This window comes from Fundulus heteroclitus, chromosome 17, assembly GCF_011125445.2.
Source record: "Fundulus heteroclitus isolate FHET01 chromosome 17, MU-UCD_Fhet_4.1, whole genome shotgun sequence".
In the NCBI taxonomy this organism is placed as follows: Eukaryota; Metazoa; Chordata; class Actinopteri; order Cyprinodontiformes; family Fundulidae; genus Fundulus; species Fundulus heteroclitus.
The window spans coordinates 17070628-17098260 of NC_046377.1; the positions used below are offsets into that span (position 1 = coordinate 17070628).

Sequence of the window (27633 nt, forward strand, 5' to 3'; positions counted from 1 at the left end):
CATTCTTGACTTTCCACACACTCCTCGGCCGCCTGGAGCGAGACTCTCCAAGGTTTTCCAGTAAAAGAAAAAAAAAAACGGGGGGATATGTGGGTCGCCATCTTCACTCTGACAGCTTTGGGTGAGTTTAACTTTTAATTTCACTGCAAAAGATGTTCTGCTTAGAGGCTCGACTGGGATGAAAAACATGTCATTAGTTTGCCAAACAGTTTCATCACCAGCAGCGGCAGCAGCAGCGCATGTAATGCAAACCATATGCTGTATTCCAGTAAATGTTAAACTACTGAACAAACATTGTTGTTTTGGAAACAATAACCTTCCTGTGAAGAGATTTGCTTTTTTATTTAATTGAATAGCACGGGTGTAGGGATGTTTTTTTTTTCTAACAGAGAATTTCCTCCCTGCAGCTGTGTGCTGTCCTGCCAGGGGACAGGAGTTTGCAGATGTGTGCACTGAGGGCAGCTGCTACCCCGCCACGGGGGACCTGCTGATCGGAAGGGCGCACAGACTCACCGCCTCCTCCACCTGCGGCCTCCAGCAGCCCGAGCGCTTCTGCATTGTAGGGCACCTGGAGGTAAGGAATGAGCTTCAGACAAAAACACTTTTCCGTTTAAACCCTCTACACTGCAAAAACGGATCTAAAAATAAGTAAAATGTGTATCTGTCCTTGATCTGAGCATGTAAATAATATTATCTGCCAATGGAATGAGTATTTTGACCCCTAAAATAAGATAATTACACATCCTGCACTTGAAATAAGAGGATGGAGATGAATTGTTCCTATTTTAAGTGCAAAACTCTTATTCCATTGGCAGATAATCTTATTTACCTGCTCAAATCAAGGACAGATACACTAATTTTAAGAAAATGTAACTTATTTTTAGTTCAGGTTTTGCAGTGTACCTTTTAAGGATAATCAAATTATTTCTATTTGTGAAGTGTGAGATTCCTAATAATTTCTTAACATTTAGAAATGAATGGTTAGTGTGCCTTCAAACAATTTGTAAGATACATTTATGGCCCTACCTAAAGAGACACCAGTGGATGTACTTTAAGGCAAAGGCCCAAACACACTGCTTTCTTGTGTGACATCATTAAAAAAATAGAAAGACGTCAGACAAGGTATCAGGAAGTGATTTATAGACCTCCCTCCAGATTCATCCATGGACATAATCTCCAACTCGCCACATTTATTTGTACAATTATATGCAAGTATAAACACAGACGGAATAGCCAGCCTTCCTACTGTTCAGGAAGGAGATATCTTGGATCTTGGTCTCAGAAATAAACATATTTTGGTGGGAAATGTGCCTATTAACCCCAGGACAAAAGTAAAAAACACTGTGAAGCTGGCGTGAGGGCGTCATTATCCAAAGTGAAAGCAGCCCTGCATGGGCTGGAGCTAGCAAAATGCCAAAACTCTAAGAGCAGCGTAATTACAATTTGCAGAAACACTCAGGGACAAAGACTACCATTTTTGGAGACATGTCTTTGCTCTAATGAAACTGAAAACTAAATATTGGACCATAATGACCACCATTACATTTGGAGGAAAAAAAGGGGGAAGTTTGCAAGCTTCCCCCGACCAGCAACATGGTCCCAACCACATTGTGAGGACGTTTTGTTGCAGGAGGGACTAATAAAGGAGTTTTATGTTGAAATATTAAAGCAAAATCAGAACACCATCCAGAAAAATATAACATTGGGTACAAATAGGTATTCTAAATGCAGAATGAGCCTAACCATGCCCACCAAACTAACTAAACATTGGCTTAAGGACAAGCAAGTCCATGTTTTGGACCGTCCATCACAAAACTCTGATCTCAGTCCAATAGAAAATTTGTTGGCGGAGCTGAAAAGATGTGTGAGAGCAAGGCAGCCTAAAAACCTGAGCCAATTACTGTAGTTCTCACTGGAGCAATGGGCCAAATATATAGCAAACTACTGTGAGAAGCTTGTGGTAGGATTCTTAGAACATTTAATCCAGATCAAACTGTTTAAAAGGCTGCCCTAGCAAATAGTAAGGACGTGTATGCAAACTTCTGATTTAAAAAAAAAAGTTACAGACTTATAGTCCAATTAAATGTAGAATTGCAGGAAAGATAGTCTTTTCATAGTATGTCCATATCTGGTTTCAGTATAAATAACCTGAATAAATCACCTTATGTTAAGGTTGTGGGAATTTTCTAAAACATCTTGGAAAGTCTGAGGGCGCTCAGTGTTTTTATAGATTTATTGAAAATGACCTTAAACGACTACAGAAGCGTTTTACTCAAAATAGTTGAGTCAACATTATGGAGATAATTTTAAAGTGTGAGAAAGTCTTCCAGATGTTTACTGCCTTATCTGTGGCCTGCAGACTACAATGCCCCATGAAGGGAGATGATTTTGATACTGAAAATAATAGAAAAGAAAATTAACTCTGAAAAGGCTAGTTTGAGGTTATTATTGTGTAATTAGATTGTGAAACTTTATTTTAATTGGACAGAACACCAGGTTAAAAAAAGTTTTTTTGACTTTGTTTTTGTTGGAAACGATGAGAAAAAGATCAAATAAACTAACAAATAGTTGGCTTAAAGCTTGATAATAAACATTAAACATTTGTCTGGGTTGTTTAAAAGCTCCAGTACTGTTATATTGAATGGTGAGTGAGCTTAAAGATGTGAGGTAAAGGTTTAATAGTAAAACAACTACAGCTTAGGAGCCCGTCCACCAGGGGTTCATAATTTACAATAAAAAGGTAACATGAGACTTTGCTTTTGTAGTTCCTCTCAGTGTGTGGGGTATTGTGAAATTTCAAGTCAGGAACAGTTTAATCATAATACAGAATGTATCTTGTATTATTGATGCAATGGTTGGAGTTTTTCTTGACCACTTTCAAACGAAAATGTGTATTCCAATTTCCATAAATCCATAACACCTCAAATTTTCAGACTTTTACCATATATTTACAGTATAATCAATTCAGTTTTATTTGTGTAGCGTCAATTCATGATACATGTCATCTCAAGGCACTTTCCAAAGTCAAATTCAATCAGATTATACAGATTGGTCAAAAAGTTTCCTCTCTAAGGAAACCCAGCAGGTTGCATCAAGTCTCTCCAAGCAGCATTCACTCCTCCTGAAAGAGCGTAGAGCCACAGTGGACAGTCGTCTGCATTGTTGATGGCTTTGCAGCAATGCCTCGTACTCAGCAAGCATGAAGTGACAGTGGAGAGGAAAACTCCCCATTAACAGGAAGGAAAAACCTCCAGCAGAACCAGAACCAGGCTCAGTATGAACAGAGTGTCTCGACCCACTGAGGGTTAGAGAAGACAGAGCAGAGACACAATATCCATATATTTACATAAATACAGAATTATTTAGTATGGCTCATTAAGTGATTTATTATTGTTATTATTATTGTTAGTAGTGGTAGTGGTAGTATTACTACTAGTAGTATAACAATAATAATAATAATAATAAGCAATTTCTGATATAATTACTGAATGACTAATTATGAAAAGTGTAATCTCTGTGATTAAAAGCAGCTCAAAGCAAAAAGCTAACTTGCTTGATAAACAGTTAGCCCTTAAGTAGGCTAGATGGATGGATGACTAGATGAATGGATGGATGGATGACTAGATGGATGGATGGATGGATGACTAGATGGATGGATGGATGGATGGATGACTAGATGGATGACTAGATGGATGGATGACTAGATGGACGACTAGATGGATGGATGACTAGATGGATGACTAGATGGATGGATGGATGGATGGATGGATGGATGACTAGATGGATGGATGGATGGATGGATGATTCAATGGATGGATGGATGGATGGATGGATGGATGGATGGATGGATGGATGGATGGATGGATGGATGGATGGATGGATGATTCAATGGATGGATGGATGGATGGATGGATGGATGGATGGATGGATGGATGATTCAATGGATGGATGGATGGATGGATGGATGGATGGATGGATGATTCAATGGATGGATGGATGGATGGATGGATGATTCAATGGATGGATGGATGGATGGATGGATGGATGACTAGATGGATGGATGGATGACTAGATGGATGGATGCATGGATCCATCTATATTAATGAATGTGTTGAATATTCTTTCTATAAAATAATGATCTATCCATGAATTCATAACTCCTACTATTAAGACATTAGGTCAGAAACACAGCCCTCAACTCAGCACTTTAGCACTAATGCTATTACTTATTTATGTTGGCATATTTGATTAAACAAATTACTGTGCTTACAAGTTAACTGAGTTTAGAAATTCTTCAGCTATTAAAACAAAGCAAGTTAGTTCTCTACTCATGTGGAGGTCATTGAAAGCAGCTAAAGGTTTTTTTTTTCCCCTTGTGGCCTTGAAGATGGCATTTTACGACTGTGAATTACTGTGTGTAAACCGTGAAACACAGAGAGGTCATTTAGCGTCGGCAAATGTGCTTGAATCATTGAAGCTTTTTTTTATAAGTATTTAACACTAAAAGCGTGATTTCCTTGTCGTTATGCCAGAGATGAAACTTTAAGATGATACTGTGTCTGTGTGTGTGGGAGGATGCACACATGCATGACGTCTGCTTGCTGTTTTATCAAGTAGGAGTTCAGACATTCCCCTCCACAATAAAAGCTCTGTGTGGCTCACAATCCCTGGCCTGTGCGGATAAGAAAAGGGGGTGTACGATGGGATATTCTCTTCTTATCATCCCTCCTTCGGGGTGGCTATGGGTGTGTGAATAGTGTTTTTATGAAGGCGCAGTCACACTGAGCTTTTCCGAGGATGAGCACAGTCCTCAAGTATGAGCTGCAGATTAGGGAGGGAAGGAAGTTGGACCCAAGTGACAGATGTTTTTTCAACAAGCACAGCTAAATGGACCCATTTAACTGGACTTGCTCAGCTTTCACCGTTGCTGGCTTAGAGCTTGGTGAAAATGAGATATTTTTCTCGGTTATTCAAGAGCTCCATGACTGAGACATTAAGGGGTGAGAATGTGAAAATGTGGGCCGAAGGCCATTAGAGCGAGTGATGAAAAGTTAAACGTTACTTTCAAAACTGGCCTCACATTTTCCAGCTCAAGTATAGACTGTAGCATAGTGGAAGAATGTAAGTTTTACTGTAGGAAAAACCTTAAGCAGATAAAGAGAAAATAATTGGCCTAACAAAGCTGTAAATTAGGACTGCACACTATATTGTGATTTCTGAGTTCTTGCAACTCAGTATTTGTTAGTTTTTGTTTCCAGTTGTATTATATGCCGTATTGCATGGAAATAAGATCTTCGAAAAAATGTGATGGAGTCTCAGTGCAGTAGATGCTCACGTCTGACACAAATGCTGTTGGTTGGGTCAGAGATAATGAAGCGCACAGAGTGGTGAGCACTGTAAGGACAGATCAGAAATGGAGAACAGTGGAAAATGTGTAATTATTGCAATCAATCGGTCGCAATAATTAACAATTTCGCCATGATTACCTTCATTCAGTGTAGCCCCATTGTAAAATAATCAACATTTTCGCCATAAAACCTTAAAAATTCAAGGAACAAACCATGAGAAAAGGCTTATTAATCAATTACATAACCTTGTACGGAACAGATCTTTTCCATCATAATGAGATCTGCTAACACCTTAATTGATAAAGGCTGTTTAGTGCTGAGACAGAAAGAAACCTCTACATTAATCCAATTTTTAACTCACCTCCTGGGCCGTTTTTCAAAAGTTCCTTTGCGTGTGGACACAAAATTAACTCCACAAGCGAACAAATGTCCAGGCTGGTTATGAAACTTCAGTTTAAAAACATTCCTTTGTTAACATTTTAACAAAGGAACAATTGTCTGAGTAAAAGTTGCTAATATCACTGGATTTATTTCCTTTTTGCATTTAAGGAAATAAATCCACTTGAAAAAAAATAGTAGGGACTGATCACTTGAATTTATAGTTGTCTTATAACTTTGTTTCCATGTATTTAAAAAGTAATTAGGTAAATAATGAGCCATCAAATCACTTTGCAAATATTTGTAAAATTCAAACATTTTCCTGAATTTGTTACCTAAAAATCTGACAACTTAAAATCAAATCTTATATCTAGATTATAAATCAAAAAAAGTTACTGTATTTTTGGAATTCACTGTTTTGTGCCTGTGTGAATTGCATTGCCTCTGCAATATGGATAGTATTAGTGACCAACTCGTTACTTTTTTCCGTCCGTCAGGAGGAGAAGAAATGTTTCATGTGTGACTCGAGGGAGATGTTTGATGAGGACAGCAACTCCATCAGCCATACCGTCGAGAACGTGGTCACCACCTTTGCCTACAACCGTCTCAAGACCTGGTGGCAGTCTGAGAATGGTGAGCAACAAAACAAAAGAGAACAATTGTTTTGCGTTACAGACTCAAATTCAGGGACTCTCGCTCACTGTTCTGGGTTCAAACTAGAAACCATGTGAAAACTCAGTAAGGCTGTTCTCGTGGGAACTGAGCCCATAATGAGCAGACAGTAGATCACAGAGAGGCCTCACACAGCCAATCTGGGACTGTGGTGGTGTGTGTGTGTGGGGGGGGGGGCTACAGGTGAGCTAAGGAGAACAGGTGTGCTTGTAGGAAACGGATGTATTATCACTAAACCATACAAAGGACTTTTAAGTGTAAAAAAGGAAGCATCCAAAGACCTCCACTTGGAAAAGAAAACCAGTTTTAAGGTATAATCTTCTCACAGGAAGGAAATTCACTTTGAACACAGGATACTGCAGGAATTCTGTTTCCTGCGCCGAAGGATTATCAAAAGCTGTTTCTATTGTACCAAGTTGTACCTTGTGCCAGGTAATTGTTTTTCACGTTATCTATTTAGGCCAGAGAATGATTACAAACTGTTTCTGTTTCTTCAGGTTTGCAGTTAATTTGATGATATTCTTTTCTCAAGCACTATTTTAGCATTTTAGCAACAAAATATGAATTATATCAAACAATTCATACAAAAAAGGATATTGTATTGATAAGTACAAATGAAACAATAAGCCGTGCTTACAAATAATTTCAAGGATCATGCTAAAATGGAAACTTTTTGACTAATTTGTATTATTTGATTGAATTTGACTTTGTAAAGTGCCTTGAGACAACATGTGTTGTGAATTGGCGCTATATAAGTAAAATTGAATTGAAAAAATGTAATTGAAAATGCTAGCTATTATGATAAATAGCTACTCTGCCAGTTAGCTTGCTAGCTAATTAGCATGCTAGGTATTTAGCATGCCAATTAGCTTGCCACATACAGTAGTTACTACACTAAATCGCTTACCAGATGGACATAATTTTTTCATATGAAAACTGTTTTGTTCACACATTTGTCAATACTTATGCTAATTACAGAATTCCTTTGTTTGAAACATTGATTTGTGAGAGGTTATCACTTACACTAAATAGCTTAATTGTAAAACAGTGTATTGCAGAATTTTATTAGCTCATAAATGTATAATTAATTTATACAAGGATTTTCACTCTGTGTCTGCTTTGCTTTCAGTCAGAATATTTAGTACAAATGTACAAAAAAGAAAAATCACAATGAAAAGTTGAATAAATGTAATCAGAGTGTAAAGTGTTCAACTAGCTAGTTGAATAACAGCTAGCTAACTAGCATACAAGACAAACAGATTATCTGGCAAAAAAATTACAAACCAATCAGTACCATGTGTAAAAAGTCAGCCATTCAGACACTTAAAATGAAAACAAATTAACTAAATTATAAAAACAGAAATGTATGCAAGTTTTTATCTTTAATGTTATTTTAAATGTTATATAGAAATTCCCTGAAATCTTGTGAGACCAGTGAAGCAGCATTGACACTAATTTACTGCATAACTATAAATAAGTTATTTGGCTGGATTCAGTGATGTTATTAATAGCTAAATAAATAAATTTACTTAATGTTTACACTACTAAATTAAATTATACCCAAGATTCTATAATTGTAGATTCCTATAACTGATATATGCAAGCTGCAACTTGTAAAAACACAAAAGAAGCTTAGGATTGTTGATTTACAGCTTTTATACATAAACTAGCAATGTGTTCTGTTTAGGACTCCAACTATAAAAACATGGATCAGCATCTCATCGTTGTATTGTAATCACATTACAGCAGTTTCCCAGGCAGTGGGATGCCTCATAAATCGTATACTCATAATGTATGCATTTGTGCCGCAGATGCACACACTGTTTCTGAATGGTGGGAAACTGTCAGAGGTATGAGTCATGGTTGGAGCAGAATCCAGTGGTGCAGATGGCTGTGAAACAGCAGGAAGCTGCAGACATACATTAGCCTAAACATGGGAATTTCTAATCCCCTTGCAGCAGTCCTGAAGTTCCTTCGTAGCTCCTTAGCTGCTTTTGGATGGGTTTATCGAAAGCTGCATTTGTTTTTTTCATTTGTGTTCCTGCTAGGAGCCTCGTCTCTCTGCTTGTTTCTGTTTTGTTCCATTTACATTACTTCCAAATACCTCATCTAACATATCCCAGAACCAGACCTTAAAAGGATTAGTTACATATCTGGATGTTGCCAAAGGACAAACCAACTCAGCTGCCTGAACAGAACATCCGCATATTTGGACGTGGAAGAGTCTGGATTAGGTTCACATTTTAAATTCTTGCAAATGTAAAGGTGTAAATGTTTAATTTCCCGTCTGGTCTCTCTCCTGCAGGTGTGGAGAATGTAACTATCCAGCTGGACTTGGAGGCCGAGTTTCATTTCACACACCTCATCATGACCTTCAAGGTGCTGGATTTATCTCACACATCAAACACACGTATGACATGCTACGTATAGACAGGAATAAATGAGACAGTTTCAGAAAGCTGTTCTGGTCTCCTGAGAGTGGTGGGAAGAGGAAGAGGAGGAATGAGAGAAGGATACTTCTGACCTCTGAATAATGCGCTTCAACTCATAGTCAAAACACACTCAAGGACACGCTTTCCCAATTCCTTCACATCCTGTTTCCTGGGGGCATGGCAGGAAGAATCAGCATCCAGTTCCTTACAGCAGTTGCTTTATTGTTAGTTGTTCAAATGTTTAGGCAAATTTTAAAATGTAAACAGCTAAGACTAAAAAAAGGCGCACAAAATCTTAACAGGAACTGACCCGAGTTCAGATCTGATGCATCTACAGTCTTCTTTTCATGCATGAACAGATGTACGCAGACTGCTTCAGTTTGTTTTAGCTTGCCCTTTTTCTAAGACATGTACAACAAAATTAATATATGGCCTTTCGGACAAAATAATTTCTAAGGTAGCTAGCTTAATAAACATTTAGCCAGCTAACTATGCAAAATATAAAAATAAAATGAGCAGCTTATTATGTAAAGCTATCAATGTATCTCCATTTAGACCAGCTATCTTGCTCTCTAGCTCTGCTGAAGAAATACCGACATAGCGAGTTTTTAACCAGAAGGAGAGATTTCAGAATCAGCTTTAATCTCCAAGTTGGTTCATACAAGGAATTTCACTCTGGGTCTGCTTTGCTTTCAGTCAGGATATTTAGTAAAAATATACAGAAAGGAAAAAAAAAACTTTTAAAGACGCATACTACTTTTAAAAAAATTACATCGATAGGGTCACGCTGACTGTTAAGGGTTCATCAGAGAGACAGCCTGGGGGAAGAAAATGTCTCTGTAGCGGCTGTTTTTTGTAAATAGCCCTCTGCAGTGAAGATCTGAAGGTAGAAGTCTAAATAGTTTGTGACTAGGGTTAGGATGTATGGGGTCTGCAGAGATGCTAGCTGCCCATATCCTCTAGACCTCTACAAGTCCTGGAAGGAGGGAAGGTCAGCCTGGTGGAGCTTCTCTGCAGACCTAATCAGGTTGTTTTCCTGTTTTTCTTTATTATTATTCCGTCGGCATCTAACTACTCCCGCATACTTCAACAGATTTTAACATTTTTGGTATCAAAACGTTCGGCTCGTTACCAGCATGACTGTTCTATCTTATGGTTATGCTAACTTTTACACTTTTTAAAATATTTCACTTTTTGTGCGATTTTTTGGCTGTTCCCATAGAAATCAATGCAAATTCTTCACATTCTTCAAATTCTTCCAATACTTTCGATTCTTCTGATTGTACTAATTGTTCTAATTCTTCAAATTTTTCACATTTTTTCAAATTCTTCAAATTCTTCCATTTTTTCCCCCAAATTTTTTAAATTCTTTCAAATTTTTTCAAATTCTTCACATTCTTCACATTATTTCATTTCTTCTAATTCTTCATTTTTTTTTTACAAATTCTTCAATTTTTAAAAAATCTTCTAATCTGATTTCAATGTTTTTCAGCTACTTTTTCTCTTCTGCATCTTCTGCTCAATCATTCTGCAGATTAGCATTCTCACTCGCTGTTACGCAGGAACAGCTTTTTCTAGGTTTTTGTTGCAGTTTGGACCTTTTCTGCCAAACCACACAGTGATAGATAAACACAAAACAGACTGAAGGCAGTGTAAAAGATGCTGAGCAGCTCCTGTGGAAGGTTGTACTTCCTGTGTGGCAGCAGGAAGTAAAGTCTCTGATGGGCTTTCTTCTGAGCAGCGTGTGAGGATCACCTCAGGTCCAGAGAAAGGTTGGTTCATAGGAACATAGAAAGTGATCCACAGTGTTGTTGAGGATACTCGTCTGCTGAGGTTCAGTCACTTGTGTACAAGTAGAAGAGGAGTGGAGAGAGAACCCACCCTTTGCTAATGTTTATATTCACAATGCACAAAATAGTACAAAATGAATTTATGCATTTCTATGGCCCTTCTAGACAGTCAAAGTGTTTTACAATGAAATCATAAAAATAATTCAAAAACAGATAAAAGAATAAATAAAAATTAGACATCTGGATTAAGATGCAGAGTGTGTTGTTTTTTAGATTTTCCCCTATGAGATTACATTACCTCCATAAAAGATTAATTTATTTCAAAGCTTTTTACAAATTTTTTTCCTGGGATGCTGATATCTGTGGAGGGAGCGGTTTACAGCAGCAATAAAAAAAAAAAGCTTGAGTTTTTGCAAGCTAGTAAATTTTGAAATTATTATTTTTTCTTTTTTTGTACACCTATAGATCCAATTAAAGTTGGATTCTTTAATTTCACCACATAAGGTTTGTAGAGTAGGTATTTCTGAAACCATCCTTTTCCTAAGGGTGAAATTGTTTTTTGTGGCACGTACGGTATTTATTTTCTAGTTGAACAAAAACTTTTTAAATTAAGCTCTGTAAAGGTTTTTTTTTTCCCTGGGTTAGGGTAAGTTTTTAGCTTTCTAGTTTTTAGCACCTTTTTCGTCTCTAGTTTCCTAACAATGTGAACAAGCTACAGGAGCTAATTGTAGTACAAGACCATGTTAATAATTGCCTTAAATCTTTCAGTGGTGCTCTTGTCCATTTTTTCCACATAAGCTAATCTTTTTATTTATTTATTTATTTATTTTTTAAGCTAATCTAAATAAATATTGAAAACTGCTTCTGGAAACTTTTAGCTGTTTCACCTTGAGTTGCCCAAGTTAGATCATGTTCTGCTCCATTTCCAGGCATCAAGATTTATGATCTAATGAACACTTTATTTCTCATGATCATAAGTTTAATTAAACAAGCTTTTGTGTTCACAGACGTTTCGTCCTGCTGCCATGATAATTGAGCGCTCCATGGATTTTGGGAACACGTGGCAGGTTTATCGATACTTTGCCTACGACTGTGAGTCTGTCTTCCCCGGGATCTCCACTGGACCCATTGACAAAGTGGACGATATCATCTGTGACTCCCGCTACTCCGACATCGAACCATCCACAGAGGGAGAGGTGAACAAGCCTTGAATTGTGTGTTTTTTTTTTCCCTTTTTGCACTTGTTTGGTCCGGTTTTGATTGTTTCTTCTCGTTGTTTTAGGTGATATTTCGGGTGCTGGACCCTGCCTTTGAGATTGAGGACCCCTATAGCTTGAGGATACAGAGTAAGCTGCATCTGCTCATTATAGACAGCATGTTTCCACCAGACAACTCAGGTTGCAAAGTCTCATTAAGACAACTTTAAGCACAGAGAAATCCAAATAAAAATGGCTTCCTGTAGCTTCCTGTCGTCGGTTGTGCAGCTTCCCACAGCAAAGCTGCAGGATCAGGGGTCAGGCAGGAAGCGCGCTGAGGGGAATTTCACATACGGAAGCAACTCGGACTTTGTAAACCCGTTTGCATCCACGCTGAGACACAGTTTGTCTTTCTCAGTCACAAACGCAACACAGAGACCCTTTGTAGACAGTTTCTGATCACAGTTGTGTGCAATGAACAGTAAGTATCTCTTTACTCCCAAAAAAATTACATAATATTTGTGTTTCCTCTTCGTCTTGTCGCACAGTGGAATAAAATGAAAAGACTTTAAATGTGTTATATTCATGAGGGATGTGAGAGATGCATCATCCACCTGCAGATCGTCTTTGTGCAAAGTTTCCAGCAAATTACTCGTCTGTAATCACCTTGTTAGAGCTAAAATATTAGATTCTGTGTCTCAAACGTTGTCATTGCTGGCATGTTTCCTAGCTTCAGGCAAATAAATGGGAATACGTTTTTTTTCTCACTGACAGTGCTGGCAACAAAGGGCCTAAAAGATTAAAACCTTTTTTTTATTTCTTCTTAAACCAAAAATTTTTTTTTCTCAAAAACTAAACAGCTGAAGAATAAGGCAGAAAATCCAGAGAAAACTTGGAACTCTCCTCCTATAAACTGGCCTATTACATTCTCATTTGGGAAATATTAAAGGTTTCCTGTTTATCAGTGGTGTCCATCTTATTTTTAATAAACAAAGTCTACATTTAATAAAATTCAACTTCAAATCAGGGATTCTAGTAGTTGACTAAAACCGAAAACAACAATAATAGCTATTATTATTATTATTGCACTTTTAATCGTCTTGTTACTGAAAAGTGCTATATAAATACACTTGCCTTGCCTATTATGAAGCTCACTGTATTAAAATAGGTAATAAAACAGCAACCAGTGGATACATGTATATTTAACTTGCTTTAATTTTTAATAACTAAAATAGAACCAATTATATAAGTGATTTAGTAAGTTAACTTATAGGATTGTGCAAGTTTAAAGGTAAATTTTTTTTCTTTCACATATATGCCCTTAAATGTAAAATGAGTCTTCACCTATTTACCATAATTGCCTCTATAGGCTCCATTAGTCAGTTCATGAGAAAGTGATTCAGGTCGTATTTATTGAGTGTGATGCGCTGCAGGCTCGTTCGCCTGGCTACTTTCTTCAATCTCTACCACCATTGACGCATTAGCGAGTGAACGCAGGTTTATGATAATATTTATAACTTTCTTACCTCAGAAGACATTACACCACTAAACAAAAGACCTGTACTGTCGCAGCGGCAGATACTTTTCCTCTTCTCCCATGCACATGTGCAACACTGGTGTAATTTCAACTTGTTGCCAGAGGGGGCAGACTTCTGCAAGAATCCTGAAACTTGCGCTGTGCTCCTTTAAGTTATTTAGCATAATTTAAAAAAAGTCTAAAATATTAATGGTTTAAAAAGAGTGAGTTTAGTTTACTGATGGTTACAGAGACCACGTTGAAGGAATCAATGTGGTTACTGGTAGCTATCCATAATATTTTACATTTAATTGCATTCGTTTGAAAACTGTTTGTTTAAAAGTACATTTTCCCAGATACTGAAGTGACGTTTTAAATAAAAACATTTTCTGTATATTTGAAGACATGCTGAAGATCACAAACCTCAGGGTGAAGTTCCTGAAGCTCCACACGTTGGGTGACAACCTGCTCGACTCCCGGGAGGAGGTGACAGAGAAGTACTACTACGCCCTCTACGACATGGTCGTCCGTGGGAACTGCTTCTGCTACGGCCACGCCTCTGAGTGTGCGCCTATAGACACAGAACTGGCCAGAGCTGAGGGCATGGTACGTAATACACTGTTTTATATGGCTTTGTATTTATCAGATTTTTCCATTAACAAGTTGAATCGTGTTTTGAATGTATTTTTTAACCTAGGATTTATTTCAGAACATAAAATTTTTTTTATTTCAAAGCCAAGAAGGACTTCTGAAGCATCTAACAAGCTAATTTTAACAACTTAAGGAACTTTTCTAATAACTTTCATCACCAGTTGTGTCAAAACATTCATAGTTTAAAGCAGCAATGTCGCTTTTCTGGTTAAAGTCGACTACGATTCTGAAATATTTAAAAAATATCCTATATATAACAAAAATCCCATAGTTTTTTTATTAGTAAAGTTTTTTTTTTTTTATTTGGTCTTCATCATTGCATGTAGGTTCATGGCCGCTGCACTTGCAACCACAACACTGAGGGACTGAACTGCGAGCGCTGTCAGGACTTTTACCACGACCTGCCGTGGAGACCTGCAGAGGGCCGAAACACCCACGCCTGCAAAAGTAAGAGCGTCAAAACAGATCAGCGGGGCTGTTTTTGGTCGGTGTTTTGCGATGGAGTGGATTTACATGAGCTGCTTTGTATTTACTGACATCCAGACCGTACATTTTTATCACAAAAAAAACAAGCAAATGTATACAATTGTTTGCAATTCAACAAGCAAATTGGTCAAAGAAGCTGAAATATTTCCGTTAAACTCCTGGTTTATTTGTCATTTTAAAACCTTGAGTTGAAACAAGTAAATATGTACAGTGAATGTTTGTCCTCAATATCAAAAAATAGATTTCTGACTTATTTTGTATCATTCATCGCTTGTCTCACTTCTTGGCATCTTTTTTTCCAGGGTGTGAGTGCAATCAGCACTCCACATCGTGCCACTTCAACCTCACCGTGTTCATTTCAACCGGTAACGTCAGCGGAGGCGTGTGTGACGACTGTCAGCACAACACGGTGGGCCGGCAGTGTGAGCAGTGTGCGCCTCACTTCTACCAGCACCCCAGCAGAGACCTGAGAGACCCTAACATCTGTGAACGTACGTCACCACCCCCTGTTTACACAAACTGTCTGTGAAAACGTATGAAGCTGTCCTCTTCCAGGAGGTCTTTATTTTCCTGCTAGCTACAACCATCTGGAGGTCCTCTTACCAGCTGGATTAAGAAAATTTAAGATAAGATAGTCTTTATTGATCTCACAATGGAGAAATTCACTCGTCACATCGGCTCATACAAGAAGGTGCAGAGTAGGGAAGGTGCATTTAGTTATATACTGTGAATCTTCATATAGACAATGGATCAAAAAGAATACAAAAAAAGAATACAAAAAAGGAAATAGGAATGGGCATATGATGTCTCATTTACATTCTTAGTGGTCTATATATATATATATATAAACATATCTATATACTTAAATATATACATATATCTATGTATATATTTAAGTATACTGGAAAGACTGAAGGTGGTGTTATAGCATGATTGTAGAGAGAAGTACTGCAAGCTAAAATGAAAGGTGCTATATATAAAGTACCCCAAAATGTGCTAATCTTTAGGGGACCCATAATAATTTCAGTCTAACATTTTTAAACGACGACAAAATGTTTAAACTTTCATGAGTGTTAGTCATATGAATGAATTGGGACGAGAAGCGGTGATTTAAAACTGGCAAAAAGTGCAGTGATTACGAATTGGAAGCAAGTGGTTGCAATTATAAATTATGTCAATCTGCAGCAGCAAGAAATTAGAGCAGGTCGTGGCAATCCCTAAATGGAGAAAATAGGAAAACCAGAAATTAGGACCAGGTGTGACCATCGGTAACTGGGAAAAGTGGGAAAATGAGAAATTAGGACCAGGTAGAACCAGGTGTGGCCATCATAAACTAGATTACAGTGTTAAAAGTTGGATTGTCACATATGGCAATCAGACATGATGAAAAATGGGAAGAGGTGTGGCAATCAAGAACTTAGACGAAATGTGGCACTAAGTGTCCAGATGTGGCCCGAAGAAAGAAAAATAAGGGCAATATGACAGACCATTTTCGCACTTCTTCTTTACTTCTCTGATTAATTTGTGCAGCTAGTTTCTGTTACTATTTATGTCTTGATTTGATTTATCCTATACATGTTTTAGTATTGATAGGTATGATTTGAGACAAATGTGGCAATGAAAAGAAAAGCACCAGGTGTGACAAGTCTTAAACTAAGGGCAAAATGTGGCAAGGAAAACAAGCACCTGCTGTGGCCATCAAAAGCGAGGAGTTCAGGGAGAGCCAAGAGCAAGTCGAATAGAAATTAACTGAGCTTTACAAATGAAAATAGTAAGAAAAATCATTCAGAACAAAAAATATGTCAGATAACATCAAGATAACCAAATAGCGGGCAACAAAGCAAGCATGCCATCACTGCACCATAAATAAAATGAATGGGTTTCTCCTTCCTTGGAGTTCCGATCCCTCAATTTTGATAGAAATGGAATTAGTCAATTTTAAATATCTATATCGAGTAATTATACTCACTCTTTATAATCCCTGGGTTCCTGGAAGTCTTCACTCTTAAGACCCTTTTAAAACAATTGTTCTTGTCTTTACAGCGTGTAACTGTGACCCAGAGGGGTCTCTGCGGGGGGGAATGTGTGACCCGCGCACCGACGTGGCCGCTGGGCTGATCTCGGGTCAGTGTCGCTGCAAACTCAACGTGGAGGGAGAGCGTTGCGACCACTGCAGACAGGGACACTATGGACTGGGACAAGGGCCGGATGGGTGCCTGCGTAAGTTCAACACTTTGGTATTTCTGTCTTTTGGCTCATATTTTTGTTTAGCTATAAAAGCGATCTTGACGAAGAGGTGCAGATTATAATTTGCAATTATAGTTAAAATAATTTCTGGAATATTGAAATTGCAAAAGAATAATTGGAACACGTCACGTTGGACAATTGTGTTATAATTGCCACATATTCATGCTATTGAAACATGATGCCAAAGATGTGCTGCTGCATTGTTTCATGGAATATTTTTGGCAGCCTGTACCTGCAACCCACTGGGAACGATGCCAGGAGGAAACCCCTGTGATTCAGGCTCAGGACAATGCTTCTGCAAGCAACTTGTCACTGGCCACAACTGCAATGAGTGCAAGGTACGACTCCGCAGACAAAATCTCATTCAGTGAGCGCAGTTTCACCTTGTGTACGACACTCACTCGTCTGTTTTCTTGTTTTGCAAACAGCCAGAGCACTGGGGTCTGTCAAACGACATGGACGGCTGCAGACCCTGTGACTGCGACCAGGGAGGAGCGATCAACAACAAGTGGGTCTAACCAGAAAAACAAGCAAGCAAAAATAAGTTGGTTTTAATTAGGGCTGTGCATATAAATCGATACAATGGTTAATATTGATATTTTTAAAAGCGATTTAATATCGATATTCTGACTTTCAATATCGATATACCTCCCAACCTCTAGGGGGCGGTATTAAGGTGATCCATTGCTGTTCACAGCGAGGAAGTGAAAGTGAGATGAATTTGCGGAATTGCCGACAGGATTTTAGAAGCGCCTTCGTCCCTAAAATAAGGCGTTTGGGCAAATTTTTGGTTTCTGTGATACGTTAAATGCACTTTATTTTCCTGTTTATATATCAGTGTTCAATACATTGAACATAAATGCAATATTTTGCTGGTTTTGTTGATTGAATGACTTTGGGCATTAATTGGAAAGTAATAAATATCGATATTGGAGTTAAATCAAATCAAGTTGAGCTATGTATCGAGAATCGTATCTAATCAGCTCATCCTAGATGATACCCAGCCCTAGTTTTAATTTAGCTGAGACACACTGTCCTAGAAAATTAACATTCCTCTTTATCTAGAGATTTCAAATCAGAAAACATTTTTTAGGGTACCACAGTTGCGCGAAAGATGGCTTCTTCAATAAAACTTAAGAAACTGGGAGGTCTCCAGTTTCTTAAGTTTTATTGAAGAAGCCATCTTTCATGGGATTTGAACAGAGGACCTGTAACACTACTCAGACTTTTAAGATTCACAAACGCTCAACAAAGCGTGCTGCGCTGGCTTTGTTTAAAGGATTTTTGTTCATAAAATAAGCTCAAACCATAAATCACTCTTTCAAAACCTTATAAGTACAAATATATAAGCCTATCTTATTCTGCATAAGATAAGATAAGCCAGCTACAGTGTAGTTCTTTTGATAGATTGCAAAAAATGCAAAACCTAGCAAAATCTAATTTTAGATTAAGCCTGAAAGGTTTACAAACTTGTATATATTATTCTCAGATTAAGCTAAATAGACTAATAATGAACGATTTTTTATTAATTTACGAAAGATTAAAACCTTATGTGTGAAAAAATGTAAACAAGTTAGCAGCTAGCTGGCTAAAAGGTGAGCAGGTTGAATCAGATAAATTCACGTCCAAAATTGGAGATATGATCTGGAGACAGTATATCCAAATGGGCAAAAATCAGCCACCAGGAGGCGCTGCAATGTGAAGACATTTTTAAAAATCATAGAAAACCAGCTTTGAGCTTGGATTTTAGGATATATTCCTTGAACTAACCAGAAACTTTGCTGTGCTACAAGTTCTGTCCAACTTTAAGTCTCTCAATCACAGAATGCCTGAATTTAATGTATCGCATAATCTGAATCGTGTTGGATTATTGCAGTTTTGTGCACTTTTTCATCACACATGGTCTATGTTTAATTTAACTTTCTGCTTCTGTCTGTGTACGGTCTTTAAATGACATACCGAGGCTAGGTGCTAATGATATTAGCAATTTTATGTTTCAAAAATATCAAAATTTCTTGCTTTTTTAAGCATTTTTAGTGAATTTTAAAAAATGTTGATCACTGTTGCAAATACTCGTATAATTAAGTGCTACTTTGTTTTACTTGTTTATAATTCTGCATACTTAGTTCAGAGTTAAACCAAAAGCACAGATCGAACATTAAGGGAAGTTAATATCCAGAAGCTAATTTAAATAAACTGATCTAAGTTTTCCTAATTATATCTGCTAGGATAAAAAAAAAACAATGTTGCGTTTTTTTATAGCCGTCTTTCTCTCCCCGTAGCTGTGATCCCCACTCGGGGCAGTGTTTGTGTCGGGATCACATGTTTGGACGGCGCTGCGAACAGGTGGAGTCCGGATTCTACTTCATCGCTTTGGATCACTACACGTATGAAGCAGAGGACGCCCAACACGGACCTGTGGGTGTATAAAACTGGTTTTAATGTGGCTTTTTTTGCTGACACGCCTGCTCCAGCTTTGTGAAAAATCCCTTCTGTGTCTCAGGGCGTCACATTCGTCGCGAGGGCCTACCCTCAGGACCGAAGCCCCACGTGGACCGGGATGGGCTTTGCTCGTGTGCCTGAAGGAGGTTATATTGAGTTCAACGTCAATAACATCCCAGAGTCGATGGATTATGACATTCTTATTCGTTATGAGCCACAGGTACACATGCAGAAAGGACTTTCCTATTTTAGCAGTAAGCCTTAGCTGCTTGCTTGTGTTGACGCAGTAATTTTGTTTCTGATAGATAATTGTTTGACTGAGGCTGTTGGATTTTTCTTGAAGATTTTAGAGGTATTTGACAGAGTTTAGCTAGATTCCCAGGGCCTGTATTAAAGAAACAGGCCCACAGCATCACAGGTCCTCCACCGTACTTAACACCAGGCTTTTTTTTAATAATAAACTTTTATTTTATGGAGTGGTTGTTGATGAAATGCTCACTGTTTGTCTCATTTTGACCAGTCAGAGTAAAGTTTAGCAAACTCAACACATCTGTAGCTGTCATGGTTTAATGACAAAAAGCCTTATAACAATCTGCTGGCATGTTGATCTTAGAGTCTTATACAACTTTATTTGTCATTTTGTATGCACAGAGTGCGTACAGAATGAAATTTTGTTGCATACAGCTTGTAAATTGCAGTAAAATTAAATTACAGTATAAGGTGCAGCAGTGATTTAAAGTAAACAATTGAAATGTAAACAATGCAGGAGAAAGTCACAGTGTACAGGTGAGTATTTTTAAAACCATTTGTATGTGCAGAATTGATTGTGCAAAGGGCATTTGTGCAAGAATTCAGCTTGTAAATTAATTTAAATTACAGTATAAGGTGCAGCATTGATTTAAAAGTAAAATTGAAATGTAAACAATGCAGGAGAAAGTCACAGTGTACAGGTGAGTATTTTTAAAAACCATTTGTATGTGCAGAATTGATTGTGCAAAGGGCATTAGTGCAAGAATGCATTTAGAAACTAAGAGTTCGGCAGCATTTGTAATGCTAGATGGAGATGCAATGATGCAAAATGTGCAAATATGCGAATGTTGTGCAGAGTTTATGGGTTATAGATCAGCAGTTCAACAGCAGTTCAACAGTCTGATGGCAGCAGGGGAAAAAATAGCATCTAATGCTCGTTATTGTAACCTCAGTCTGTGCTGGGGCTCTCTAACTGTGAACTTTGCGATTATGAGCCGTTATGAGATCAGAACGGGTTAAAAAAGAGCCAAACAGTGAGCGAGTTCCTGCCCGTTTGTGTTGACAGCTGCCGCAGCAGTGGGACGAGGCGAACGTTCGAGTGCTGCGTCCCGTCTTCAACCCTCCAAGCCACGCCGCTCACTGCAGCACCTCTTTCCAGCGGGGGGATGAACAGTCGATCTCTCTCCCACCTGGATCCAGGTAAAGTCGGGGCGTAGCGCACAACCCGCCTGGCGTTGCCTTACATGCCGGACAGACTGAACCTGAGGTGTGTTGCAGGCACGTGCTGCTGGTGAGCCCGGCGTGTTTGGAGAAAGGACAGAACTACACGATCCGCCTGACGTTACCGCGGTACTCGTCGGACAGCCACATCCACAATCCACACACGCTCATCGACTCTGTGCGTTTGCAATTTTTCTAATTATTTATCTGCTCTGAAAGCATCATGAGAAGACCTCATTCACCAACGTACTCCCATAACCTTTCTGTCTGTTCTAGCTGGTGTTGATGCCTCGGGTCAGAGAGATGGAAATGTTTCACGGGACGGAGGGGGCGGACGCGTGGGAAACCTTCCAGCGCTACAGATGTTTGGAAAGCAGCCGGAGCGTCATCAAAAGCCCGATGACGGACATCTGTAACGACTACATCTTTAGCGTCTCGGCTCTGCTGCACAAAGGCGCCATGGGTATGTAGCCACTGCTTTTTGTGTGTTTGTTTAACTTTTGTCTTGACTGGTCATTTATCGAGCCTTTTAAGGGCGATTTTTGGTCTCTTGCATAACGTTTAGTTTGATTGAGGACAAAAAAAAAAATCTTGTGCAACAGTATTTTTAATTTTGTTCTCTCTATTGTTTTGTTTTTACGACATCTGTAATTTTAAACTGAACATAAAAAACTCCATAAAACACTGAAACCAAATAAATCTTATGGAAAATAATTATAGGTACAGATTGCTTGAATCCTTTTCACATGTTTTAACCACAAACGCTAACGTTGTTTGGGGTTATTTTTGCAATAGACCAACAAGCATATAGTTGTAAAAATGGAAGGTTTAAAAGTATTTATGGGTAGTTTTCACATTTTACCTCACATAAAAGCCCTGAAAATAATCTGTGCATCTGTATTCAGGCCAATTTACTCCAGTACCCCCAAAATAAAGTCCAGTGCTTCCAATTGCCAATTCCAATTAAGTCACCTAATTATTGAAATTTAATCAGTAAAAATGCCGCCACAATGTTTTTTCTGTTGGGACGGCTTCTTCAGGGTGATGTGCTGCGTTTGTCTTCTTCCTCTCATAAAGTTCTGCTTGTGGGGAAAAGTTAAATTTTTATCTCATCTGACCAGACAACCTTCTTCCACATGTTCACTGAGTCCCCCTCGTTGCTTTTGTGAAGCTGGACATGGGACTTCTTCGCGCTTTATTTCAACAATGACTCCTGTTTTCTTGCCGCTGTCCCATAAAGAACATATTATCCATGTCACGGCTGGGTTTTCCATAATGACGCAGAAACAACAAACACAAAGGCCGGAGTTTAACTCTCCAGAGTTACCCCTCGGCTGCCTCTCTGATTAGCGTTCCTTCTGCCGCGTCCTGGTGGGTTTGTACTTGTGCCGTCTACCTATTCCATGTTCAGACGATGGACCGAACAATGATCTCTGACATTTTCTCTGCCTGCGATCTTGTTTTATAACCTAAAACTTCTCTTCAACTTCATCTGTGACCTGTCGGCCGTGTTTCTTGGTCTTCATGTTGCAAACCTCTAAAGGCCTGAGAGAAAATTACACATAAATGGACTCTTTTTGCTAGTTAAAGGTATACTATGCAACCGGGGTTGATTTTCCAGCGAGGCTCCCCCCAGAGGGCGAAAGTAAAAGTGCACTGTCGTAAAGATGCTCAGCTGTTCTGGTTTCTCCGTCAAGCCAGGCGCAGTTGTTTTGAGCTTAGCAGACAGGCGAACGCAACGAAAAGTGGAAAAAACGGCAGTACAAACAATGACTAACACAGTGAAAGTATGAACATGCACAGAGAGAGAAACCATTCCAATGTTACTTACAATCGCATCAGCAGAAACGCGAGGTCCGCGTCTGCCTTGCAGCCTTCTTTTTCTTTTAGCTCTCGCCATTCTGAAAAAGCTTGCCCGATGTTCACCCGTGTACGACTCCTCTCTCTGTCCAGAGCCCTTTTCCTCTTTCTTGCCTGCTCCGACATGGGCTTTCACTGTTTTCTCGCTGGTTCCGCCATGATAACTGCACAAATATCTCCACTGCGCTAGCAACGAGCACGCCTTTCACTGGGGGCGTGTAGCAGTTCTCGCCGTAAAGCAAGACCGACTTTCGCGATGCACCAGACTTCTGAGCCTGTGAGTGCGGGCCGAGGGCTCCTGCAAGTGCGGTATTTCCCCTACAGACCACCAGGGCGGCCGAGAAAACCTTTGTTCAACCTGAAATGACTCATTTAATCATCCAAAACGGTATGGAACACATTAATTAACTGAAAAATGTTGCATAGTATGCCTTTAATATCTTCTGATGGCAATTGGCTCCACGGGATTTTATCTTTATGGAAATCTGTGTGAAGAGAGCTAAGTAAAAATTAAATAAAACTTTTATTTTTGTTTTTTTACTGTCAAATAAGTTAGAAAACATGTATTTGGTTTCCCTCTACTTCCTAATTTTGTGTGTGTAAACATATAATAAAACCTTTCTCGGTTTCCCCGCTCTTCTGACCCAGCTTGCCGCTGCGACCCTCAGGGTTCTCTCAGCGCCGTGTGCGAGCCGAGCGGCGGTCAGTGTCGATGTCGGCCCAACGTGGTCGGCAGAGACTGCGACCACTGTGCTCCGGCTACGTTCCTCTTCGGTCCTGCTGGCTGCAGATGTGAGTGTCAGAAACCCCCTGCACTTTGCTGCGTGGCGCCCACACTTTCCTCCCATTAATCTTTAGTTTAACCCCCAGCCTGCGACTGCGACCCCCTGGGCTCCGTCACGCCTTTCTGTCACGAATCAACCGGCCAGTGCGAGTGCGTGCGTGGAGCCACCGGCCGGCAGTGTTCCCACTGCTTACCGGGCCATTGGGGGTTCCCTCAGTGCCGACCGTGCCAATGTAACGGCCACAGCGAGGACTGTCACCCTCAGAGCGGAGAGTGCCTGGGTTGCAGAGACTTCACCACCGGACATCACTGTGAGAGGTGACGATGACACGGGAACGGATCATAAATCCTTATTTTTACCATTAGTTATTACATCCTTTAGCATGAGAACCAGAAGAGTAGAAAAATAAGTACTTAAATGTGGAGTTCCTCAATGCTGTTTTTCAGGATTTGGGGTCAGAACTGTAATTCCGGTGAAATGCATCCCAATTTTCACTTTGAATGTCATTCGTAAAGATAAAAGGGAGAGAAAAACAGTTTTTTTTGTATCAGCGAAATAATGTGCTTGGCCAAAGATACAGTTTTGTAAACTGCACTGCAAAAAGGGAACTGAAAGTAAGTCAAACTTTCTTGAAATTAATGTATTTTTCCTTGATTTAAGCAACTGAATAAGACTATTTGCCAATGGAACAAGATTCTTCCACTTAAAATGGGAACATTTCATCTCTATCATCTTATTTTAAGTGCAGGATATCTAATTATCTTATTTTAGGGGTAAAAATACTCACTGCATTGGCAAATAGTCTGATTAACCTGCTTAAATCAAGGAAAAATACATTAATTTCAAGAAAACCTGACTTACTTTTAGTTCCTTTTTTGCAGTGTGTGTTCATAGAAATGCACTGCAAAAACAAATCTAAAAATAAGTAAAATGTTCTTGAAATTTGTGTTTTTGTCCTAGATTTGAGCAGGTAAATAAGAGTAGATGCCAATGGAATGAGTATTTTGACCCCTAAAATAAGATAAATAGACATCCTGCACTTGAAATAAGATGCTGGAGACGAGATGTTCCCATTTTAAGTGCAAAAATCTTATTCCATTGGAAGATCATCTTATTTACCTGCTCAAATCAAGGACAGATACACTGATTTTAAGAAAATATTATTTATTTTTAGTTCCGTTTTTGCAGTGTGGGCTCTGATTTTCAAAAACTTTGTACACAAACCATGATCGCACGGCTCGCTTGGTTGCAGCAACAGTCAAATTTTTACATTTCTTTTTCTTTTTTTTTCTTTTTTTTAAAAATACTTTTTCTTTATTAAATTTTTGACAGAATAACACAAATCTCTTTTGGAAAGAGATGGGAAAAAGTATTACAAAGAACAAAAGACAAACATGTTGAATTGCCATGACTCACAAATTTGTTTATATATTATCAGTTTGGTATTCCTTTGCCTGTCGTTGATGACTAGATAATCCACTTATTTCCTCACTGGTCTATTTGAGTTCTTAATTTATGAGTTTGCTGTTCCATCAAATATATTTCATTAACAAGTTTCATCTAGTCGTCTTGGGTTGGTGAGTCTGACTTATTCCATTTTCTCCTGGTTGCTTTTTTACAAGCTGCCCAAAAAAATTTAAAAGTAAATATTCATCTTCTTTTAGCACAATTCCTTCTTTCATGTATCCAAAACTTAGATATATCATAGCCCAGAAATATGACAACAGCAAGGTGAACATTTTGACAGAATCTGCTAATGTTGGGGCAAAGCCAAAAAACACGAGTAATTGCTGTTAATTTTGGGGGTGACGAAGAATCTAATTAAATTCTTCCAGCAATGGAGTCTCCAGACACAAGACGAAGTGGTTGACTGCTGCGTTCTCCAAATATGTCACCAAACATCGTCAGAAATACTGAAGCCCAGCCAATTGTAACATCACATATAAGGTTGCAATCCCTCGTCTCTCCTTTAGGGGACAATTTATTGTAGATATTGCTCTATATTTCTTTGAGTTGTCGATTCCAATTATGTTTTGTTTTTTTATCCAAATTTACATTGTGTTTAATTTCCATATCAAAAAGATTCCTTATTTACAAATATCTAAACAAGTTTTGATAATGTGACTTGTTTATTATATTATTGCTATATACATGTATTTCTTATTTGCCATTTAGCCAGTTCAATATAGGTTACAAGGATTCGTTAGTTTTTTTTTTTTTTTTTTTTTTTTTTTTTTTAAAGTGGAGCATGGTTAAGTTTAAGTAAATCCGTTAATTTATTCGACACAGTAATACCTAAATATTTAATATTTCCTGATTGCATTTGTAAATCTAGGGAGTTTCCGAGAGAGCAATTAATTGACAGTACCGTAGATTTAGACCAGTTTAACGAGTAATCTGATACTTTAGAGAAAGATTCTAGTATTCTAATTACTTGTAAAAGAGAATTATTTGAATGCTGGAGATAAAGTAATACATCATCCGCGTACAGACTAATCTTATGCTCTACTTTCATGCATTTTATACCTTTTACAGCTTTTGTTTGTCTGATTGTTGCTGCTAGAGGTTCTATAAAGATGGCAAAAAGTGATGGAGAAAGAGGGCATCCTTGCCTGGTGCCCCTCTGTAGACAAAAACTGGAAGATATTTGATTATTTGTCCTGACACAGGCTGTTGGAGAATTGTATAGAATTTTTAACCAATTTATGAATAAATCGCCAAAACCGAATTTATGAAGAGAAGCGAATAAAAATTTCCAATTTACTCTATCAAATGCTTTTTCTGCGTCTAAAGACAATATATTGGTTTTAATGTTTTTACTGTAGGAATAATCAATTAAATTAAGTAATCGGCGTGTATTTGTGGATGACTGCCTTCCTCTGATGAAACCAGGTTGATCTGGATGTATTATAAGAGGAGTAACTTTGTCTAATCTTTTTGCAAAAGCTTTAGAGATTATCTTAATATCCACATTAATTAAGGATATGGGACGATAACTAGTGGGCAACACAGGATCTTTGTCTGGCTTGAGCAGAAGGCTGATGGTGGCAGAGTTCATATTAGCTGGAAATCAACCTTTTTCCTGTATTTCCTGCAACATTCTGTGGAACGTTGGGGCTAGAATATTCCAGAACTCTTTATAAAACTCAGTGGGGAATCCATCTGGACCTGGAGCCTTTTTATTAGGCATGCTTTTAAGAGCTTCCTGGGTTTCAGCTGTTGTCAGCGGGGAATCCAGTGTCATTCTTTGGTTATCTGATAATTTAGGAAGTGTAATTTTATCCAGAAATTGCTTAATATCCTTCTCTGATGGATTTATCTGTGGTGTGTATAAAGATTTGTAGAAATCGCGGAAGGTATTATTTATACACTCCGATTCACTTACTGTATTACCAGTTGAATCTGTAACTGCAAATATAGTAGTTTTCTCCTTATTTATTTTAAGCTGATTAGCTAGAAAGCTTCCTGACTTATTGCCATGTTCAAAATTTTCTATTCGGAGTCTTTGTATTAGAAATCTATTTTGCTTTTCAATATAGTGGTTTAGTTCTAATTTTACTTCACGGATTTTACCTAACTTTCCTTCTTCTTGAGAGGATTCTAGTAACTTAAGTTTTTCTTCTAATTCCTGAATCTTTTTGTTTTCTTTTTTCTTTTTATGAGATGAGAAAGAAATTATTTTACCTCTCATCACTGCTTTTCCAGCTTCCCACAATATCGATGCCGATGTACCTGGTTGATCATTGTATTCTAAGTATGAGGCCCACTGTTCTTTAATGAATTTTATAAATTCTTCATCTTTAAGCAGTGATGTATTAAATCTCCAGGTTATTTTTTTTTTTTTTTTCGTTAGTTTTAATTTTCGTGGAGAAACACATTTGAATATTTGACGTACAACGGTTGAAAAACAGACCCCTAAAATAAGATATACAACAAAACAAAGAGGGACCCAGAATGAAGCCTTGGGGAACTCCACACAGCTGGAGGCTGTATTTGTCTCCAGGTTGAAGACCTGGGCCAACAATTCATGCTGTTAATTGAATTTAATTTGAAACTATGAGTTTCTAAAGCTCAGCAGAGCAACTCTGAGCCAAGCCTGTGGAAAACTGCCCTTTTAACAGGTGTTTGAATGGTTACCACGGTGACCCAGAGCTGGGATCAGGAGGCCACTGTCGTCCCTGCATGTGTCCAGACGGGCCCCGGAGCGGTCGGCAGTTTGCGGACAGCTGTTACCTTTTAACCAATCAGCTGGTGTGTGTGTGCAGCCACGGCTACAAAGGTGTGTACATGCATTTTTAAAGATTTGTTATTATGTAAGCAGCAGAAAAGTGCCGTTTTGTCATCGTGTCTTTAACAAAAA

General features: G+C 38.4%; 1 protein-coding gene across 1 annotated transcript in view; it reads left to right on the forward strand.

Annotated features, from left to right (window-relative positions):
* The first annotated feature begins 4 nt into the window (after window positions 1-4).
* Window positions 5-27633, forward strand: part of lamb1b (laminin, beta 1b) — a 44747-nt gene continuing 17118 nt past the window's right edge. The window contains exons 1-20 of the mRNA XM_036148966.1: window positions 5-121; window positions 408-574; window positions 6224-6359; window positions 8704-8777; window positions 11628-11816; window positions 11903-11966; window positions 13736-13938; window positions 14310-14430; window positions 14772-14960; window positions 16513-16689; window positions 16942-17054; window positions 17145-17224; window positions 18999-19134; window positions 19220-19378; window positions 20474-20607; window positions 20686-20806; window positions 20905-21091; window positions 23137-23280; window positions 23359-23590; window positions 27395-27552. Coding sequence (XP_036004859.1) covers window positions 88-121; window positions 408-574; window positions 6224-6359; window positions 8704-8777; window positions 11628-11816; window positions 11903-11966; window positions 13736-13938; window positions 14310-14430; window positions 14772-14960; window positions 16513-16689; window positions 16942-17054; window positions 17145-17224; window positions 18999-19134; window positions 19220-19378; window positions 20474-20607; window positions 20686-20806; window positions 20905-21091; window positions 23137-23280; window positions 23359-23590; window positions 27395-27552 — 2818 coding nt within the window. The 5' untranslated portion in view covers window positions 5-87. The remainder of the gene's footprint in view (window positions 122-407; window positions 575-6223; window positions 6360-8703; window positions 8778-11627; window positions 11817-11902; window positions 11967-13735; window positions 13939-14309; window positions 14431-14771; window positions 14961-16512; window positions 16690-16941; window positions 17055-17144; window positions 17225-18998; window positions 19135-19219; window positions 19379-20473; window positions 20608-20685; window positions 20807-20904; window positions 21092-23136; window positions 23281-23358; window positions 23591-27394; window positions 27553-27633) is intronic.